The sequence below is a fragment of the Balaenoptera borealis genome (genome assembly GCF_965194805.1).
Source record: "Balaenoptera borealis genome assembly, chromosome: 1".
Classification (NCBI taxonomy): domain Eukaryota; kingdom Metazoa; phylum Chordata; class Mammalia; order Artiodactyla; family Balaenopteridae; genus Balaenoptera; species Balaenoptera borealis.
Window position 1 is genome coordinate 194,490,895 of NC_138860.1, and position 19,450 is coordinate 194,510,344.

Sequence of the window (19,450 nt, forward strand, 5' to 3'; positions counted from 1 at the left end):
CGGGGCATCATGGGAGGGGTGCGCCCCAGGGCATCATGGGAGGAGTGCGCCACCGGGGAAGGAAAGGCTGGAAGTGATTCCGCCAGGGTTGGGACCAGCCTGGAGACTGTGAGGGGCCCTGGCCGGTGAGTGTACGTTTGGAGTTTGTGAGAGAGGCAGGCGTTTCTCGTCAGCTCCACGATTCCAGAGCTTAACTGTGCGTGTGGTGGGAGGGTGTGAAGCCGGAAGTGGTGAGGGAATTCGAACCCCAGGCACTTGACGTGACTGGGCCACAAGGAAATTTCTGAAAAGTCTCAAGTCGCCAAATTCCATTTGAAGTTTTTCAGTACGTTTATAGGCATTTTATTACATTGCATATACATGTACTTATGTAATATATAGGGCTAAATCCATTTTTGGGTACTAAAAACTGTGGGTATCAATAGAATTATTTTTCAGAATATACCGGAAAAAAATATGATTCTGTTGCTCCAAAGATACCACCTTTCCCATCCATCCTCTTAACAACATTTTTCATAATTTGAGGGCTCCCCCTGTGTTGTACCTCAGTTGCCCCGAGAGAGAGCCATAAGCCGTTGTTTCTGTGAGGAGCTGAGAAAATAGCCCGCCCTCTTGGGAAGGTCAGGCTACTATAATATAAGAAAAGCCCTGTTTTGGGTGTGTTCCCCAAGGGGAATGTTTTTCTCCTTCATCAGCGAAGAGGCTTTCTTTTTCTCTCGTGGGCTCCGGAAGCAGCATCTTGGTGGCGCTTGGAGCCAGGAGGGAGGAATCAGGCTGGTAAATTCCATCCTTAAGGAAGTAAGGTTCTTTGCATCTGCCCACAGCTGATTCTTCAGCCTCCCACTTAGGAAAATGGGACCGACTAAGTCCGCAGTGAAGGTGCCTGGGGACACTGGTGTCAATGTAACATGTGCCCAAACCTCTGTCACAGCCAGGAGGCAGAATTTAAGTTTGCTCACCGACAGCTGCTGTGTTAGCCCTGGAATGTTAATGCTTATGGAAAACTTGGCTGAAAGGCAACAGCTTTTAGTAGTTGTGCTAATGGTCTCGTCCATCAAATGACCCTCTCCTCTTCACCTTTCTCTTGTCAGTTATACCCATGTCTTTGACGAGAATTGGATATGAAGTCCTCTTAAGAAGCACGTTCCTTTTATTTATTGTATTTAAAGAACACGAGCCTTTAAAAAAATTCTCAAAGTGAGGTACGCATTGTAGAAAGATTGAAAAACATAATCAAACATACTGAAGGAAAAATTTAAATCACTCCTAAGATTTTAGCATAGAAGTAATCTCTACCGGAATTTGGATTAAGTCCTTTTACACTTTTTTTTATGTTTGTAAACACATACACAGTTTTGTTTTGTTTTTTTAAACACGTGCTTTAAACAAATACACAATTAGGGTATCAGCCTGTAAGCATGGTTTTGTATTCTGCCTTTGCAACTTAACAGATTCTGGGAAATTTTACCATGATATTAACTCTTCTTCTACATCATGATTTTTAATAGTTACATATCGTTCCATCCTATGACTGTACTCAGTTTTCTATTTTGGGGCACCTAAGGTGCGCTAATTTTTTTTTCTTTTAAATATTCCTGTAAACATATGTGTGCATATGTTTATGCATATCTTGACGATATTTATAGAATAGACTTTCTGGGCAAAGGGTATGACTGTTTTAAGGTTTGCAGTAGTACAATGCCTGTTATTAGAGTCTCCACAGTAGTGATGTGGCATAAGAAAACAATAAGTATTCTCTAATGATCGTTACGGAGCCCAAGCTCATATTGCTTGCCGCACAACAGGTCAACAAATCGAGAGACGAGTGGTTGGGGCAAGGCATAGTGACTTTATTCGGAAAGCCAGCAGACCAAGAAGATGGTGGGCTAGGGTCCTCAGGTAAGATGGGCTAGAACCATCTTCCCCGAGGTAGAATTCAGGCTTTTTTTATACTAAAAGGGGAGGGAGTGTTGTTAGCTGTTGCAAACTTGGTGTCGGAATCCTTTGTTCTTGTAGCTGTCCACTTAGGTCAGGTCATGCTGTTCCTGTAAACCTCCCAACAAGACAAACGTTATTCTCTGTTCTGCAACTTTTTATCTCTCTATGAATGGAAAAGTGTTACACCTGTAAAGGCCAGAGCCTTGAGAATTGGCTATCCTGTATATTTCAGGCTATAGACAACATTAAGTTGTAGCAAAAACAAAGTACAAAGGTTAAAGTAAAAGAAACAGATCTGATATGGAGTTAGTTTTGTTATTCCCTAGTACATGAGCATACTGATTATCAGGTGTTGTAAATATGCAATAGTCAGTGCAACATGACTGCAAAATAAAATGACAAATACTGCAAAATTTTCAGAATTTAATGAAGTTGATGAAAGTGGTATTAGAAACCTGCTTGAATTTTGCAAAGCCACTGGCCAGGGTGATGCAGCAGCACTGAACTAGTTAATAATTATAAAACTCTGAACATGGACAATGATGATCCAATAAGTGCTTCAAGGGAGTGAGTTTAGGATCAAAGGATTAGGAAGACCCTTAAAATATCAATGAAGACATCATACAGTTTTTGCAAAAAAGGACATTCTTTATGATTGCATTGCAAAAGTTAAACATAAAGGGTGCCACATCATACAAGATTGTGAGAAGGATGTTCCTTTCCTCCCAACTCCAACATTGATTCATTCTTTGTTCTAAGAATTAACAGAGATGCAGTTGTAACGTAAATCTTGTGAAGTATAAGAGAAAATAAATTTATTTCAGTAGTTCTGGCTTGATTTTTATGATAAAATCCCAATCAGACTTTTTCCCCACAATTTACTGTGTAATTTTGGACTTCATTTTAATTAATTTAGATTCACCTTAAGTGGTTGTTTTCTGAGGTACATGATTGTTGATGTAGAAAATCCCAAAGAATTTCCCCCCAAACTCAGAACTATGAAGTGAGTTCAGTAGGGTTTCAGGGTATAACATAAACATACAAAAATCAGTTGTATTTCTTTAGGCTGTATGCTAGCAGTGAACACGTGGACACCAAAATTAGAAATACAGGGACTTCCCTGGTGGCGCAGTGGTTAAAAATCTGTCTGCCAATGCAGGGGACACAGGTTTGATCCCTGGTCCGGGAAGATCCCACACGCCATGGAGCAACTCAGGTCGTGCACCACAACAACTGAGCCTATGCTCTAGAGCCCGAGAGCCACAACTACTGAAGCCCGTGTGCCTAGAGCCCGTGCTCCACAACAAGAGAAGCCACCGCAGTGAGAAGCCTGCGCATCGCAATGAAGAGCAGCCCACGCTCGCTGCAACTAGAGAAAGCCTGCGTGCAGCAACAAAGGCCCAATGCAGCCAAAAAAAAAAAAAAAAACAAAAACAAAAACAAGAAGTACAATACAATTTACAATTACTTAAAAACAAAAAGAAAGAAAAAGAATTTAGGTGTAAATCTAACAAAACATGTACAGGACTTGTATGCTGGAAACTGTAAAACAAGGAAGACAGAAATTGAAGAGGATCTGAATAAATGGAAAAACATACTTTATTCACGAATTGGAAGAATCAATATAGTAAGCTAATTTTCCCCAAACTGGTAAATAGATTTAATGTAATTCCTATCAAAAATTATAATTCTGGCTTTAAAGTTGGACATACAGTATCTTAATTATTATTTTCCCAAAGCACTATAATTGTAGTATTTCCCCCAATGAAAAATTTTTACAGCTTTATGGGGATATAATTGATGTATAACGAACTGTACATATTTAAAGAGTCTCGACACATGTAGACACTGTGACACCATCATCTGAATCAAGATAATGAACATGTCCATCACCCGCAAAGTTTCCTCCTGGTCCTTTGTAATACATCCTACTGTCCTTCTGTGCCTCCCATAAATCCTGCCTCTCTATCCCTAGGCAACCACTAGTCAGCTTTCAGTCACTATAGATTCATTTTTTTTTCCCTAGAATTTTATATAAATGGAATAATAGAGTCTACACGTTTTTGGTCTGGCTACTTTCCATCAGCATTATTATTTTGAGATCCATCCATGTTTTTGTGTGTGTTAATAGTTTATTTTTATCATTTTTTAAAAAAAAATTTATTTATTTTATTATTTTATTTATTTATTGTTTCTGGCTGCATTTGGTCTTCGTTGCCGCGGGCGGGCTTTTCTCTGGTTGCGGCGAGCTGAGGCTACTCTTCTTTGCGGTGTGCGGGCTTCTTATTGCGGTGGCTTCTCTTGTTGTGGAGCACGGGCTCTAGGTGCGTGGGCTTCAGTAGTTGTGGCTCTCGGGCTCTAGAGCGCAGGCTCAGTAGTTGTGGTGCATGGACTTAGTTGCTCCACGGCATGTGGGATCTTCCTGGACCAGGGCTCGAACCCGTGTCCCCTACATTGGCAGGCGGATTCTTAACCACTGCGCCACCAGGGAAGCCCAATAGTTTATTTTTTATCATTTTGTAGTATTACATTATATGGATTTACCACAATGTGTTTATCCATTCACCTGTTAATGGCCATTTGGGTGGTTTTCAGTTTGGGGCTATTACAGATAAATATGCTGTGAATATTTGTGTGGACATACGTTTTCATTTCTCTTGAGTAAATACCTAGAAGTGGAACGACTGGAACAAATGGGTAATTTCTTAACTTTTTAAGAGGCTGCCAAACTATTTTCCAAAATGGTTATGCTGTTTTACATGACCACTAGCTGGTGTGAGAGGTCCAGTACCTCCACCTCTTGGCCAACACTTGGACTTTTAGTCATTGTAATAGGTGTGTTGTGATATCTCATTATGTTTTAATTATTAGTCCCCTAATGATTCATGATGAGCATTTTTCATGTGCTCTGTGTATATCTTCTTTGGTGAAATGTTTGTTTAAATCTTTTGGTTCTTTAAAAATTGGGTGATTTGTTTTCTTTTTAGTGAAGATATAGATTTCTGTATGTATTCTAGACACAAGTCCTTTATCAGGGGTATAATTTGCAAATACTTTTTCTCAGTCGGTGGCTTGTCCTTTCATTCTGTTTAACAGTGTTTTTCAAAGTGCAGAAACTGAATTTTGATGAAATCCAGTTTATCAATTTTTTCTCTCATGGCTTGTGCTTTTGGTGTTGGCATCTAAGAAATCTTTGTGTAAACCAAGGTCACAAAGATTTACTCTTATGTTTACTTCTAGAAGTTTTTGTGATTCTCCTTGTGGTTTCCTCTTTGATCCAAAATTTAATTTAGGAGAGTATTTTGAATTTTTTTGTTTTAAACTGTTATTAATTTTAGACATTTTTGCGATTGAGGCCTGTGCAGTTTATACTGTAAAGGAGTGAGGCTGATAGGGGTTGAGAGGCAAGGGAGTGTGGATGGTAGAAGGTGGAAGAGGGACAGGAGTGCATAAAGTACAATTTTTGTCTAGATTGCATTTTTGTTCTAATGCTTCCTCTCTTTCTAGATACCAAACTCCTCATGTTTATACTGAACTAAATCTATCTTGTTTTATCCTTCCTCTTTTCATAAGTCCTTTCTCTCTCTCTCTCTCACCCACTCATCCATCCAATCTGTCAGAAAACCCTATGTGCGCCACCTTCACAGTACATCTAGAATCCATCTGCTTCTCGTCATCTCCCAGTGCCTATCTCTCTGGTCTAAGCCACTGTCATTTTTTATCTTTTATTTTGCAGTAGGCTCCTAACTGGTCTCACAGTTTCGACCTCTGCCCCCTTCAGTGTATTCTCAATGCAGCAGAGTGATTCTTTTTTTTTTTTTTTAAAGACTTATTTATTTATTCATTTTGGCTGTGTTGGGTCTTCTTTGCTGCGCACGGGCTTTCTGTAGTTGCGGCGAGAGGGGGCTACTCTCCCTTGCGGTGCAGAGGCTTCTCATTGCGGTGGCTTCTCTTGTTGTGGAGCACGGGCCCTAGGTGTGAGGGCTTCAGTAGTTGCAGCATGCGGGCTCAGTAGTTGTGGCTTGCAGGCTCTAGAGCACAGGCTTAGTAGTTGTGGTGCATGGGCTTAGTTGCTCCGCGGCATGTGGGATCTTCCAGGACCAGGGCTCGAACCCGTGTCCCCTGCATTGGCAGGCAGATTCTCAACCACTGCGCCACCAGGGAAGTCCCCAGAGTGATTCTTTTAAAATGTGTGTTAATATCACTCCTCTGCTCAAAACACTCCAAAGATTTCCCATCTCACTCTGAGTGAAGAAAAAAGTCCTCAGGTTGCCCTGAAGCCCTACATGATCCCTGGGGTCCCAGGTTCCTCTCTTATGCCGTAACTATCTTGCTCATTCTCCTCTAGCCCTGCTGGCCTCCTTCCTGTCCCTGGGACATGCCAAACTGCCCCTGCCTCAGGGCCTTTGCATTTTCTTTTGTTCCCTCTGCCTGGAATACTCTTGCTTCCTTCAGGTCTCAGCTCAAATGTGTTTTTCTTAGGCCTTGCTTGACTCCTCTCTACATAGTACTAACTGCCTCCCTCTTACTTTTTTTATTTCTCATGAGCACTTACCTGACACGTTACGCAGCTTCTTATTTTTTTTGTAGATCTTTTTACAAAAATTTTATGTTGGAGTATAGTTGATTAACAATGATGTGTTAGTTACAGGTGTACATCAGAGTGATTCACTTATACCCATACAAGTATCCATTCTTTTTCAAATTCTTTTCCCGTTTAGGTTATTACAGAATACTGAGCCGAGTTCCCTGTGCTATACACTAGGTTCTTGTTGATTATCTATTTTAAATATAGTAGACACAGCTTCTTATTTGTTGACTGCCTTTCTTTCCTTGCAGAATATAAGTTCCCAGAGGGAGGGAACTATGCTTTGTTCACTGCTATTCCCATAGTACTGAGAGCAGGGCCCGGCGCATAGTAGATGCTCAGTAACCACCTGTGGAGTGGGTGCATGAGTGTGTCCTGTCTGAAGGCGTAACCTCAGTGAGTGGTTTCCTTAGCCAGTTGTAACAATCTAGAGAGACTTAATAAAATTACGTCCAGTAAAAGATAATTGTGTGTGTGTGTGTGTGTGTGTGTGGTGGAGCTGGAGATGGGAAAGGGGATGCGGGGTGGTGAGGGAGGTACAGATATTGAATGTTCCACAAAGCCATATATAATGTTAGAATAATAATAGCTAGGTGAGAACTGTGTTTGAGAATAAGTAATTTTGGAAGTAAATGAGTCTGGTTCAGTTTATCAGTTCACTGTAGTTTTTATTTATTCAACATGAAGAGAAAAACATCACAAAGCAAGTGACCCAAAATAGCACATTTTGTGCATTTCTTCAGCCCCTTGGCAGCATCAGGCAGATGTGTTCACTCTGCACTGACTTGTGTGTGAATCTTCCGGCTCTTCACCCGCAGCTTGTTGACCTGGGACTCGGCAATGTCAGCCCGTTCCTCGGCCTCCTCCAGCTCGTGCTGGAGCTTGCGGAATTTGGCAAGATTAGCATTGGATTGTTCCTCCTAAGAATAAAGTTGTGAGAGTTAGACTTTGTGGTTCTCATTGCACTTGTCACAAACAGGATTATTTCCTCAACTCAGATATTTCCTTCTTACGGTTTGTTTGTCATATCTGATTTCAAATCCAGACAGAACTTGTAACTTCAGTTACATTTTTTACTCTAAAGAATGAAAGAAGAAATAGTTTTGAAATGGAAGAGACGAGCTCATTATGTCAAACCCATGTATACGTGCAGTCTACTTACGATGTATGGACTGAGTGGAAAGGAGGAAGAGACCCATGTGCGCTCGCTCACAGAGGTTAGACAGTAAATGTAAGGTCAAATTCTGACTTTGGGAAAATCCCAGTTGAAGTGTTTTTGCCATATATTTTAACTCTGGTATACAGAGACGCTGCGGGTGGGGGGATGGGGATAGGAAGAAATTATGCCCTTTGTTGGTTGCACTTACTACCATTCGTGCCTCTCCCTTTCGTGTTCCCTTTTCTTACCTCTTACCCACTACATTGTGTCTGGAAGAGTGGGGAACAACCAGGAAAAGTGAAGCTGGAAAATCTCCCAACACATCCTAATTTGCTACAGCGAATGTGCAGGGATAAGTCCCTGCTGATGACAGTGGTAGTGAGGGAAGGAGTCAGCTGGGGTAAAAGATTTCTGTTTGGCTTTTGGGAACAATTGATTTTGTGCATTTCTAGAGGGAGAGGAATATTTATCATGGTGTTAGATTTTCTGCTGGATATTCTTTGCAGCTATCAAGTAAGGTGGGTTATTTGGAATTTTCTTTTTTTCCCCCAACCCCTACAAATTGCTTAATAATAAAAATATCTCGTCTTGAGGTCTTATTCTATAATTAGGATTTGGGGGTAAATTCATATTTATATCCTCTCTCTTAAAATAAGAATGACATATTCTTACTTGGTCTCTTTCTTTCTCATTAACACATTCTCTTAATATACTTTCTACCCCCAACGAAGTTTCCTTCTTCCCTCAAGGGCTTAAAGATACTTACAGCCTCCTCAGCTTGTCTCTTGTATGATTTCACCTTTGCCTGTAATTTATCTACCAGGTCTTGCAGCCTGAGAACATTCTTGCGGTCTTCCTCAGTCTGGAAGTTTGAAAAAAATGGTCTGCATTGAATCCAACAAAATCAACCCACTACAGGTGGTGAAGTAAATCACTTTGATATGATGGCAGGTGGGCCTGGGGTAAATGTGGTCAACTCTGAGGCTTCCTTCATAGTATTAACAGTAGCCACTCTTGTTAAATGTCCACTGTGTGCAGGCACTATATTGGAGAGTTATACACGTCTCTAATCCTTACCTGCCTACTCTGGTGAGTAGATGTTTTTATTCTATTTTACAGGTGATGAATTAAGGTTGAGAGTGTTAGGTAACCTATCCGAGTTTAAAAAGTAAGAGGCCAAACTAGGACTAATACCAGTTTATCTGTCTTTGAAACCTGTATTCTTTCCTCACTTACACGATTTTCTAAAGGCCTTCCTGATTTTCCTAGCTTAGGAAAGGGTCTGTGATAGGTGATTGTGTCATTTGCCCCTTATGTATATCGAGTTAACATGTAGCTATTTGTGAGTACCACATAGTCACCAGGTTTTCAATTTCCCTTTGTGCAGGAAGTCTGGATATTCTAGAAAGCTCTTCCCCTTACCTGGTAGGTGAGTTCCTTTACTCTTCTCTCGTGTTTCCGCAAACCTTTAACAGCCTCAGCATTACGTTTCTGCTCACTTTCAACCTACCTCTCCTTCAAGCTCACGTACCTACAATCAAGAAAGATACTTATATAGTCAGTCTTGGGGGATGTTAATTAACTCAGGACCTACTGACGATATTGGGTGGCTGTCCCCAGCCACAGGATAAGGATGGGAGTCAATATACAAGAAGAGAGAAGGATCGGGGAGTGCCGTTTTCACTTTCCGGATTCAGAGAGATTGAGAGACCCACCCTGGCCTCCAGCTTCTGGATGTGCTTCTTGCCACCCTTCAGGGCCAGCTGCTCAGCCTCGTCCAGGCGGTGCTGCAGGTCCTTCACCGTCTGCTCCAGGTTCTTCTTCATCCGCTCCAGGTGGGCGCTGGTGTCCTGCTCCTTCTCTGTCAGCTCCTCGGCCATCATGGCCGCCTGGTTAAGTTCACAAGAGGCAGCAGTGGGCCACCCACCCCTCCTATGCGGGCACACGGAGGGTGCTGTGAGGCTGGTACTAGGCACGCTGATGCTTTCCTCCTTGCCGCAGCCACCGCTGATGCTGCATGGTTCCCCTCCCACTTTGCCTCTGCTGAGGCTCCGTCTCCTTCCGTCTCTCCGGGAAGCCACCACTGACTGAATGCAGGGGTGAGGAGAGGAAACCTACTTGCAGGTCCCAAAGGGGCGGCGTAGAAGCCCCTTTCTTATCTCCAGACAGCATCTCTGATAAGAAAGAATGGAGCGCACATGCGTGACGGCCTTCTTGGCCTTCTCCTCTGCATTTTTGGACTCCTGGATAGACTTCTCCACCTCTGCCTGGCATTGGGCTATGTCAGCTTCCAGTTTTTTCTTGGTATTTATCAGGCACGTGTTCTACAAGAAAAATTAGATAAGAGGTTCGGGCTACATTTGGACACTTACAACGATTGGAAGGGAGAGGGTTGGGTGGGGAAAGAAGTCAAGCTCGAGAACGTTCCATTTCTTATTTTTCACACAGGTGAAAAAAAATTAAAAAGACTTTCATTTTTGATAGACAGATATCCCAAAACAGGCCCGAGAATTGTACATAAAAGAATTGAGTAAATGATAAATGTGGACATTCAAATATTTGAGGAAGGATAAATTATTTAGTTAAAGGTGCTGGAACAAGGAAATGGTTGACATAACTATGTGAAATGAAAAATAATTCTCATGATCAAAACATTGTACAGAGTTGTTAGGATGATGACAAACGAGGAAACATTTGCAATGTGCATTACTGAAAAAATAGTTCCTTCCTTAATATGTAAAAAAGACAAATCATTAAGAAAAAAGGGCAAAAGTACAAATAGCTAAGACACACCAGAAGAAATACAAATAGCCAACAAATACGACAAAATGTTCCACCTCATTAGTAATCAAAGAAATAAGAATTTTTAAAATGAGGCATTTTCAACCATAAAATCGGTGAAGATTAAAAAAAAAAATAATAGCTAAGCACTCTCACTTATTTTCCCCATGGGAGTAAAAATTGGGACAACTTTGTTAAAGACCAATTTACAACATATCATAAATGTCTTTGCTGTTTTGACCATGAATATATACTTCCAGGAATTTACTTACTTTTAGGAATATGAAGGAAATAGTAATCATGGATATATGTGAAAATTTAGTTATGAAGAAGTTAGTCATACAATCTTCTAATCATAAAAATTTTTATTGGGAACAGTCTAAAAATATCCAACCGTAGAAGACTGATTAAATAAATGTGCCATAATACACAACTAAAATGGACTGCTTTTCTGCCATTAAAAAACTGTATCATAGAAAACTATTTTAAAATATAGAAATATGTTCGCAAGACGTTGTTAAATGAAAAAAAGTTGCAAAAGGATTGATCACGTTTACAAAAAATATCATATTTATGTATAGACACAAGAGCCTAGAATAGGAGATCCCAAAATGCTAACAATATGGTTGGTATTCTTCTAGTTTTTTGGCTAATTCAAAAAATAGTTTTTAAAGCAAGGAATTTTGGGGGAATTCCCTGGCAGTCCAGTGATTAGGGCTTTGTGTTTCCACCGCGCGGGGCGCGGGTTCAATCTCTGGTTGGGGAACTAAGATCCCGTATGCCATGTGGTGTGGTCCAAAAAAATAAGAAATGAAACAAGGAATTCTTGAACTTTCCTAAAAGTAATTATTTCCAAAGACAATCCTAATTTTCTAAGCTTGCAGCTTAAATGTTACTGCCTCTGTGAAGCCTTTTCCAGCCCTTTTATGCAATAATTTGTCATGCCTTGCTCTGATTTCCCCATGATCTTTTATCTTCAGATAAAAGAAAGCTCAGCAATCTGTCCATCTAGAGACCAAGTTATTCCAAGAACTAGGCCTAATGAAAGTTTGTCTTGACCGCTAGCCTGGAAGGAGCGGTGGGAACTCCTCTCCATCAAGCCTGGGTCCTGCCTGCCTCCAGGGTGGACCCAGAGTGGAGTGAGGACGGACACACGTGGGAGTGAAGGAGCTGCACGCGGTCGCTGGCCTCCAGCAGCTTGTGCTCCGCCAGCTTGCGGTTGCGCTCCGTCCGTGCCAGGGCCACCTTCCTCTCCTCCGGCTCCTCCAGCAAGAGGCCATTCCTGCGCTCCACGAGGGCCAGCTGCTCCTTGTGGTACTCGCTGCTCCTCAGGGTGTCATCCAGGTGCAACTGGGAGTCGTTCACGAGAAACCAGTGGTGAGACCGGAGCCCAGGGCAGGCTGAGGTCCCGCCAGGTCCTCCAGGGGCCGTGCACTCACCTTGAGCTGGCTCTGGACTGAGCACAGGTATTTCTGGGTCTCTGCCACCTGGCGGTTGGAGTGGCCCAGCTGAATCTCCATCTCACTGAGGTCTCTCTCCATCTTCTTCTTCAGCCTCAGAGCAACATTCCGGCTCCAGATCTCAGCATCCAGCACGCTTTGCATGGCTTTTGCTGCCCGCTGGCTGTTTCTTTTCAGCTGCTCGATTTCTTCTTCCTTCTCAGTGATCTTGCGGTGAAGCTCAGATTTCAGCTGGTTCAACTCTAGCTGGACACGCAAAATCTTGCCCTCTTCATGCTTCAAGGAACCCTGATAAAAGTAAAGGAGTGATTGGGATTGCCGGGGGCAGCCACCTTCTTGAATGAGGTTTTTCATCCCCATTAGGATAAAAAGGGTATTATTAGGCTCATTTTACAAATAAATAGAACAGTACTCAAAAAGATCAAACAGTTTGCTCCCAAATTGTTACTAGTAATGAAACTAGAATTGAAGCTTTGTTGTTAACAATCTTATGTCTTGAGAAGGACAGAGCATCGTTTTCAATTAATAAAAATTTTGATTACTGTGTCTTTTTAAATAGTGACCATAAGTCAGGAGCCAACCTCTGCTCAAAAAAGACAGAGAAAGACAGAGGAATTGCTCTCCTGTTATCCTGCATAGTGCAAATTTCCCTAGACCCTCTTAAGCATCCGCCCCTCACTGGCCACAGCTGGTGATAGCATCAGGATCCTGCACTCTTTGGACCACACAGAATTCCCAGCAGCCAAAGATGACCTTGTATAACTCTCTGTTAAAACTAAGGGATTCTGAGCTGGCTCTCAGGATGTTTGGTGATTGAGTTCTTGCTTTCTGAGAGGAAGACGTTGAGGACATAATGAACAAGTTTATTTATTCAATAGGAGAAATACGATGGACTAGAGAACACTCATGAGGCGAGGCAGCAGAGAGCAGCTGGTCCCCCCCAGGGTGGGGGTGGGGCTGGATTCTTCCCATTGGAGCCCCAGTGCCTCCTGCAGGAAGGGCCCCTGGGGGTGGTCTAGTCCCCTTCCTCAGCGCCCCGCCCTCCTTCACATCTCAGACACGTGCCTCCACCTCTTCCAGGGCAGCCTGGAGGTCTGACTTTTCTTGCTGCACTCGCTTCCTGGTCTTCTCCAATTCCTGAAGATTCTTGCTCATTTCCGCAATCTGCATGGTTAAGTCGGAAATCTCTTCTGCAAAGCACAGGCTTGATTTAGGCTGTTTTCACAGGCTCTGTCTGATAGCACCGGCATTTGCCAGGGAATTTGGGGATTGGTGATTCATTCATGACCTTCATATAGGAGAGGACAAAGACAGGGAAACCTTTCGGGGGAGGTGTCGACAAGATACAGGTGTGTGGCCTCACCTGAAGATGCAGAGGGAGGAACAACAGAACACCTGTATGACCCTGAACCTTCACACGGTACACAAAAGGGTCACAGAGAGGACCGGGGGAGACTACTGTGGAGAAAACACATAGAATCATGGTCTCAGAAATAGAAGGGGCTTTAGAGGGCATTGGGTCTGGTCTAGTTTTGTAGGACAGCGGTCTGAGATCCTAAGGGATCTAGTGACAGGATCAAGGACACAAAGCCATGTAGAGACAGAATCCATGGAAGATATGTTCTGTAGAAGAGCACGGAGCTTAGCAGCCCAGCGAACCCTCTGTTCTCGAGAACAAGGCTTGACTGTGACTATGCCTTACATTGGGGAAGTTTGGGTCCCAGGGTAAAGTGAATAGATGTGAGGATTTTGTGGGGAATCGGGAAGGAGGAGGCTGTGGCCAAATGGGGGAGTGGTGGCCAGAAGAGAAGGGGGGCTGTCACACACCTGTGATAGGGAGAGAGCTGGGGGCTGTCACACCCCTGTGACGGGAAGACAGCTGGGGGCTGTGACATACCTGTGATGGGGAGACAGTTGGGGGCAGTCACATACCTGTGATGTAGAGACGACTGGGGGCTGTCACATACCTGTGATGGGGAGAGAGTTGGGGGCTGTCAGGCACCTGTGGTGCAGAGACAGCTGGGGGCTGTCACATACCTGTGATTGGGAGACAGCTGGGGGCTGTGACTCACCGGTGATGGGGACAGAGATGGGGACTGCCACCTACCTGTGATGGGGAGAGAGCTGGGGGCTGTCACGCACCTGTGTTGTGGAGACAGCTTGGGGTTGTCACATACCAGTGATGGGTAGAGAGCTGAGGGCTGTCAACCAGATGAGAAGGGGAGAGGGCTGGGGGCTGTCACACACCTGTGATATGGAGACAGGTGGGGACGGTCACACACCTGTGATGTGGAGACAGCTGGGGGCTGTCACATACCTGTGATGGGGAGAAAGTTGGGGGTTGTCAGGGACCTGTGACGCGGAGACAGATGGGGCCTGTCACATACCTTTGATGGGGAGACAGCTGGGGGCTGTCACATACTTATGATGGGGAGAGAGTTGGGGGCTGTCAGGCACCTATGATACGGAGAGAGCTGGGGGCTGTCACATACCTGTGATACGGAGACAGCTGGGGGCTGTCACTCACCTGTGATGGGGAGAGACCTGGGGGCTGTCACACAGCTGTGATGGGGAAAGAGATGGGGACTGTCAAACACCTGTGATGGGGAGAGACCTGGGGGCTGTCACATACCTGTGATGCGGAGACAGCTGGTGTCTTTCAGATACCTGTGAAGTGGAGACAGTTGGGGGCTGACACATACCTGTGATGGGGAGAAAGTTGGGGGCTGTCAGGCACCTGTGACGAGGAGAGAGCTGAGGGCTGTCACATACCTGTGATGGGGAGAAAGCAGGGGGCTGTCACTCACTTGTGATAGGGAGAGACCTGGGGGCAGTCGCACACCTGTGATGGGAGAGAGCTGGGGGCTGTCACTCACCTGTGCTGGGGAGAGAGCAGGGGGCTGTCACACACCTCTGATGGGAAGAGAGCTAGTGGTTGTCACATACCTGTGATGTGGAGACAATGGGGGCTGTCACATACCTGTGATGGGGAGAAAGTTGGGGGCTGTCAGGCTCCTGTGATGCGGAGACAGCTGGGGGCTGTCAGGTACCTGTGATGGGGAGAGACCTGGTTGTTGTCACTCACCTGTGATGTGGAGAGAGCAGGGGGCTGTCACACACCTGTGATGGGGAGAGAGATGGGGACTGTCACATACCTGAGTCCCTGAGACAGTTGGGGGTTGTCACATACCTGTGATGGGGAGAGAGCTGGAGGCTGCCACTCACCTGTGATGGGGAGGGAACTGGGGGCTGTCACTCACCTGTAATGGGGAGAGAGAGGGGGTCTCTCACTCACCAGGGATGGGGAGAGAGCTGGGTGCTGTCACCCACCTGTGAATGGAAGAGAGCTGGGCATTGTCACGCACCTGTGATATGGAGACAACTGGGGAAGGTCACACACCTGTGATGGGGAGAGAGCTTGGGGTTGTCACATAACAGTTATGTGGAGAGAGCTGGGGGCTGTCACCTATAATGGGGAGACAGCTGGGGGCTGTCATATACCTGTGATGGGGAGACAGCTGGGGGCTGTCACTCACCTGTGATGGGGAGAGAGCTGTGGGCTGTCACATACCTGTGAGGCGGAGACAGCTGGGGGTTTTCACAAACCTGTGATAGGGAGAGAGTTGGGGCCTGTCTGGCACCTGTGATGCGGAGACCGCTGGGGGCTGTCACATACCTGTGATGGGGAGAGAGCTGGAGCCTGTGAGACACCTGTGATGAGGAGAGATTTTGGGGCTGTCACTCACCTGTGATGGGGAGAGAGCTGGCATCTGTCACACACTTGTGATGGGGAGAGAGATGGGGACTGTCACATACCTGTGATGTGGAGACAGCTGGGCGCTGTCACATACCTGTAATGTGAAGAGAGCTGGGGGCTGTCACTCATCTGTAATGGGGAGAGAGATGGGAGCTGTCACACACCTGTGTTGCGGAGAGAGCTGGGGACTGTCACTCACCTGTAATGGGGAAAGAGCTGGGGTCTGTCACTCACCTGTGATGGGGAGGGAGCTGGGGACTGTCCCATACCTGTGATTGGGAGAGTGATGGGGACTGTCACATACCTGTGATGCTGAGGCAGCTGGGGCTGTCACATACCTGTGATGTGGAGAGAGCTGGGGGCTGTTATTCACCTGTGATGGGAAGAGAGCTGGGGGCTGTCAATCACCTGTGATGTGGAGAGAGCTGGAGACTGTCAAACACCTATGATGGGGAGAGAGCTGGGGGCTGTCACATACCTGTGATGGGGAGAGAGCTGGGGTCTGTCATTCACCTGTGATCGGGAGAGGACTTGTTTCTGTCACCCACCTGTGAAGGGGAGAGACCTGGGGGCTTTCACGCACCTGTGATATGGAGACAGCTGGGGACGGTCACACACCTGTGATGGAGAGAGAGCTTGGCGCTGTCAAATACCTGTGATGTGGAGACAGCTGGGGGCTATCATATACCTGTAATGGGGAGAGAGCTGAGGGCAGTAACATACCTGTGATGTGGAGACAGCTGGGGGCTGTCACATACCTATGATCGGGAGAGAGTTGGGGGCTGTCAGGCACCTGTGATGAAGAGAGAGCTTGGGACTATCACATACTTGTGATGGAGAGACATCTGGGTGCCGTCACTCACCTGTGATGGGGAGAAAGCTGGGGGTTGTCACACACATGTAATGGGGAGAGAGATGGGGACTGTCACATACCTGTGATGATGAGACAGCTGTGTGCTGTCACATAGCTGTGATGCGGAGAGAGCTGGGAGCTGTCACACACCTGTGCAGGGGAGAGATCTGGGGGTGTCACACACCTGTGATGGGGAGAGGGATGGGGGCTGTGAAACACCTGTGATGGTAAGAGAGCTGGAGGCTGTCATATACCTGTGATGGGGAACACCTGGAGGCTGTCACTCACCTGTGATGGGGAGAAAGCTGGGGTCTGTCACATACGTGAGATGTGGAGACAGTTGAGTGCTGTCACATACCTGAGATAGGGAGAGAGCTGGGGGTTGTCACATACCTGTGATGGGGAGAGAGCTGGGGGTTGTCACATACCTGAGATGGGGAGAGTTGGGGCCTGTCAGGCACATGTGATGCGGAGACAGCTGTGGGCTGTCACATACCTGTGATGCGTAGAGAATTGAGGGCTGTCCAGCACTTGTGATGCGAAAAAATCAGGGGGCCGTCACATACCTGTAATGTGGAGACATGTGGGGGCTATCACATACTTGTTATGGGGAGAGAGTTGAGGGATGTCAGGCACCTGAGATGCGGGGACAGCTGGGGGCTGTCATATACCTGTGATGGGGAGAGAGCTGGGGGTTTACAATCACCTGAAATGGGGAGAGAGCTGGGGTCTGTCACACACCTGTAATGGGGAAAGCGATGGGGACTCTCAAACTCCTGTGATGGGGAGAGACCTTGGGGCTGTCAGATACCTGTGATGCGGAGACAGCTGGTGTCTTTCACATACCTGTGATGTGGAGATAGCTGGGGGTTGACACATACCTGTGATGGGAAGAAAGTTGGTGGCTGTCACACACCTGTGAATGGGAGAGAGCTGGGCGTTGTCACTCACCTGAGATATGGAGACACCTGGGGACGGTCACACACCTGTGATGGAGAGAGAGCTGGGGTCTGTCACCAACTTGTGAAGGGCAGAGAGCTGGGGGCTTTCACACACCTGTGATATGGAGACAGCTGGGGGCTGTCACATACCTGTGATGCGGAGACAGCTATTTGCTGTCTCATACTTGTGATGTGGAGACACCTTGGGGCTGTCACATACCTGTGATGGGGAGAGAGCTAGGGGCTGTCACTCACCTGTGATGGGGAGAGAGATGTGGGCTGTCACACACCTGTGATGGGGAGAGAGATGGGAACTGTCAAACACCAGTGATGGGAAGAGAGGTGGGGGCTGACAAATACCTGTGATGTGGAGACTGCTGGGGCCTTTCACATACATGTGATGGGGACAGAGTTGGGGGCTCTCAGGCACCTGTGATGAAGAGATAGCTGGGAGCTGTCACAAACCTGTGATGGGGAGAGAACTGGGGGCTGTCACTCACCTGTAATGGGGAGAGAGCTGGGGGCTGTCACTCACCTGTAATGAGGAGAGAGATGGGGGCTGCCTCTCACCTGTGATAGGGAGAGAGCTGGGGGCTGTCACCCACCTGTGAACGGGAGAGAGCTGAGCGTTGTCACTCACCTGTGATATGGAGACAGCTGGGGACGGTCAAACACCTATGATGGGGAGAGAGCTTGGGGTTGTCACATACCTGTGATATGGAGAGAGCTGTGGTCTATCACATACCTATAATGGGGAGACAGTTGGGGTCTGTGACATACCTGTGATGGGGAGAGAGTTGGAGGCTGTCACGCACCTGTGAGGCGGAGACAGCTGTGGATTGTCACATACCTATCATGGGGAGAGAGCTGGGGCAGTCTCTCCCCTGTGATGGGGAGAGAGCTGGGGGCTGTCACATACCTGTGATTCGGAGAGAGCTGGTGGCTGTCACATACCTGTGATGTGGAGTCAGGTGGCGGCTGTAACATTCCAGTGATGGGGAGAGAGCTGGGGGCTTTTACTCACCCTGTGGTTGGAAGAGAGATGGGGGCTGTCATTCACCTGTGATGGGGAGAGAGCTGGGGTCTGTCACATATCTGTGATGGGGACAGAGCTGGGGGCTGTCACATACCTGGAATGGGGAGAGAGTTAGGGATTGTCACATAGTTGTAATGCTGAGACAGCTGAGGGATGTCACACACTGGTGATGGGGGGAGAGATGGGGGCTGTCACTCACCTGTAATGGGGAGAGAGCTGTGGGCTGTCACACACCTGTGATGGGGAGAGAGATGGGGGCTGTCACATACCTGTGATTGGCAGAGAGTTGGGGGCTGTCGATCACCAGTGATGCGGAGTCAGCTGCGGGCTCTCACATACCTGTGATCTGGAGAGAGTTGTGGGCTTTCATTAACCTGTTATAGAGAGAGAGCTCGGGTCTCTCACACACCTGTAATGGGGAGATAGCAGGGGGCTGTCTCTCACCTGTGATGGGGAGAGAGCTGTGGCATGTCGCTCACCTGTGATGGGGAGAGAGCTGGGGGCTGTCACACACCTGGAAGGGGAGAGAGATGGGGACTGTCAAACACCTGTGATGGGGAGAGAGCTGGGACTCACACATACTTGTGATGCGGAGACATGTAGTGGCTGTCACATACCTGTGATGTGGAGATACTGGTGTCTGTCACATACCTGTGATGGGGAGAGTGTTGGGGGCTGTCAGGCACCTATGATGTGGAGACACCTGGTGGCTGTCACATACCTGTGATGGGGAAAGAACTGAGGGCTTACAATGACCTGTGATGGGGAGAGAGCTGGGATCTCTTACTCACCTGAAATGGGGAGAGAGCTGGGGTCTGTCACACACCTGTGATGGGGAAAGAGATGGGGACTGTCAAACACCTGTGATGGGGAGAGACCTGGGGTCTGTAAGATACCTGTGATGCAGAGACTACTGGTGTCTTTCACATACCTGTGA

General features: G+C 46.5%; 1 protein-coding gene and 1 long non-coding RNA gene across 4 annotated transcripts; both read right to left on the minus strand.

The window, feature by feature from the left end:
- Positions 1-7,120: 7,120 nt before the first annotated feature.
- LOC309634657 (myosin-8-like) lies at positions 7,121-11,649 on the minus strand. Of its 3 annotated transcripts, none has more exons than XM_082405023.1 (6): positions 11,533-11,649; positions 9,884-10,009; positions 9,401-9,574; positions 9,108-9,216; positions 8,452-8,547; positions 7,121-7,446 (listed from the first exon to the last, which is right to left on the minus strand). In XM_082405023.1, the coding sequence occupies exons 1-4, from the start codon at positions 11,560-11,562 to the stop codon at positions 9,187-9,189; spliced, it is 360 nt and encodes a 119-aa protein (XP_082261149.1). In that variant the 5' UTR covers positions 11,563-11,649; the 3' UTR covers positions 7,121-7,446; positions 8,452-8,547; positions 9,108-9,186. The 3 variants fall into 3 exon arrangements, with proteins under 3 accessions (XP_082261149.1, XP_082261148.1, XP_082261147.1); XM_082405022.1 differs by having other exon boundaries at positions 9,804-10,009; XM_082405021.1 differs by lacking the exon at positions 11,533-11,649 and having other exon boundaries at positions 9,804-10,866.
- Positions 11,650-12,107: 458 nt separating this feature from the next.
- Positions 12,108-13,806, minus strand: LOC309622586. The gene is made up of 3 exons (XR_014241003.1): positions 13,290-13,806; positions 12,992-13,116; positions 12,108-12,214 (listed from the first exon to the last, which is right to left on the minus strand). It is a non-coding gene; the product is annotated as an uncharacterized lncRNA (long non-coding RNA).
- Between the last annotated feature and the right edge of the window lie 5,644 nt (positions 13,807-19,450).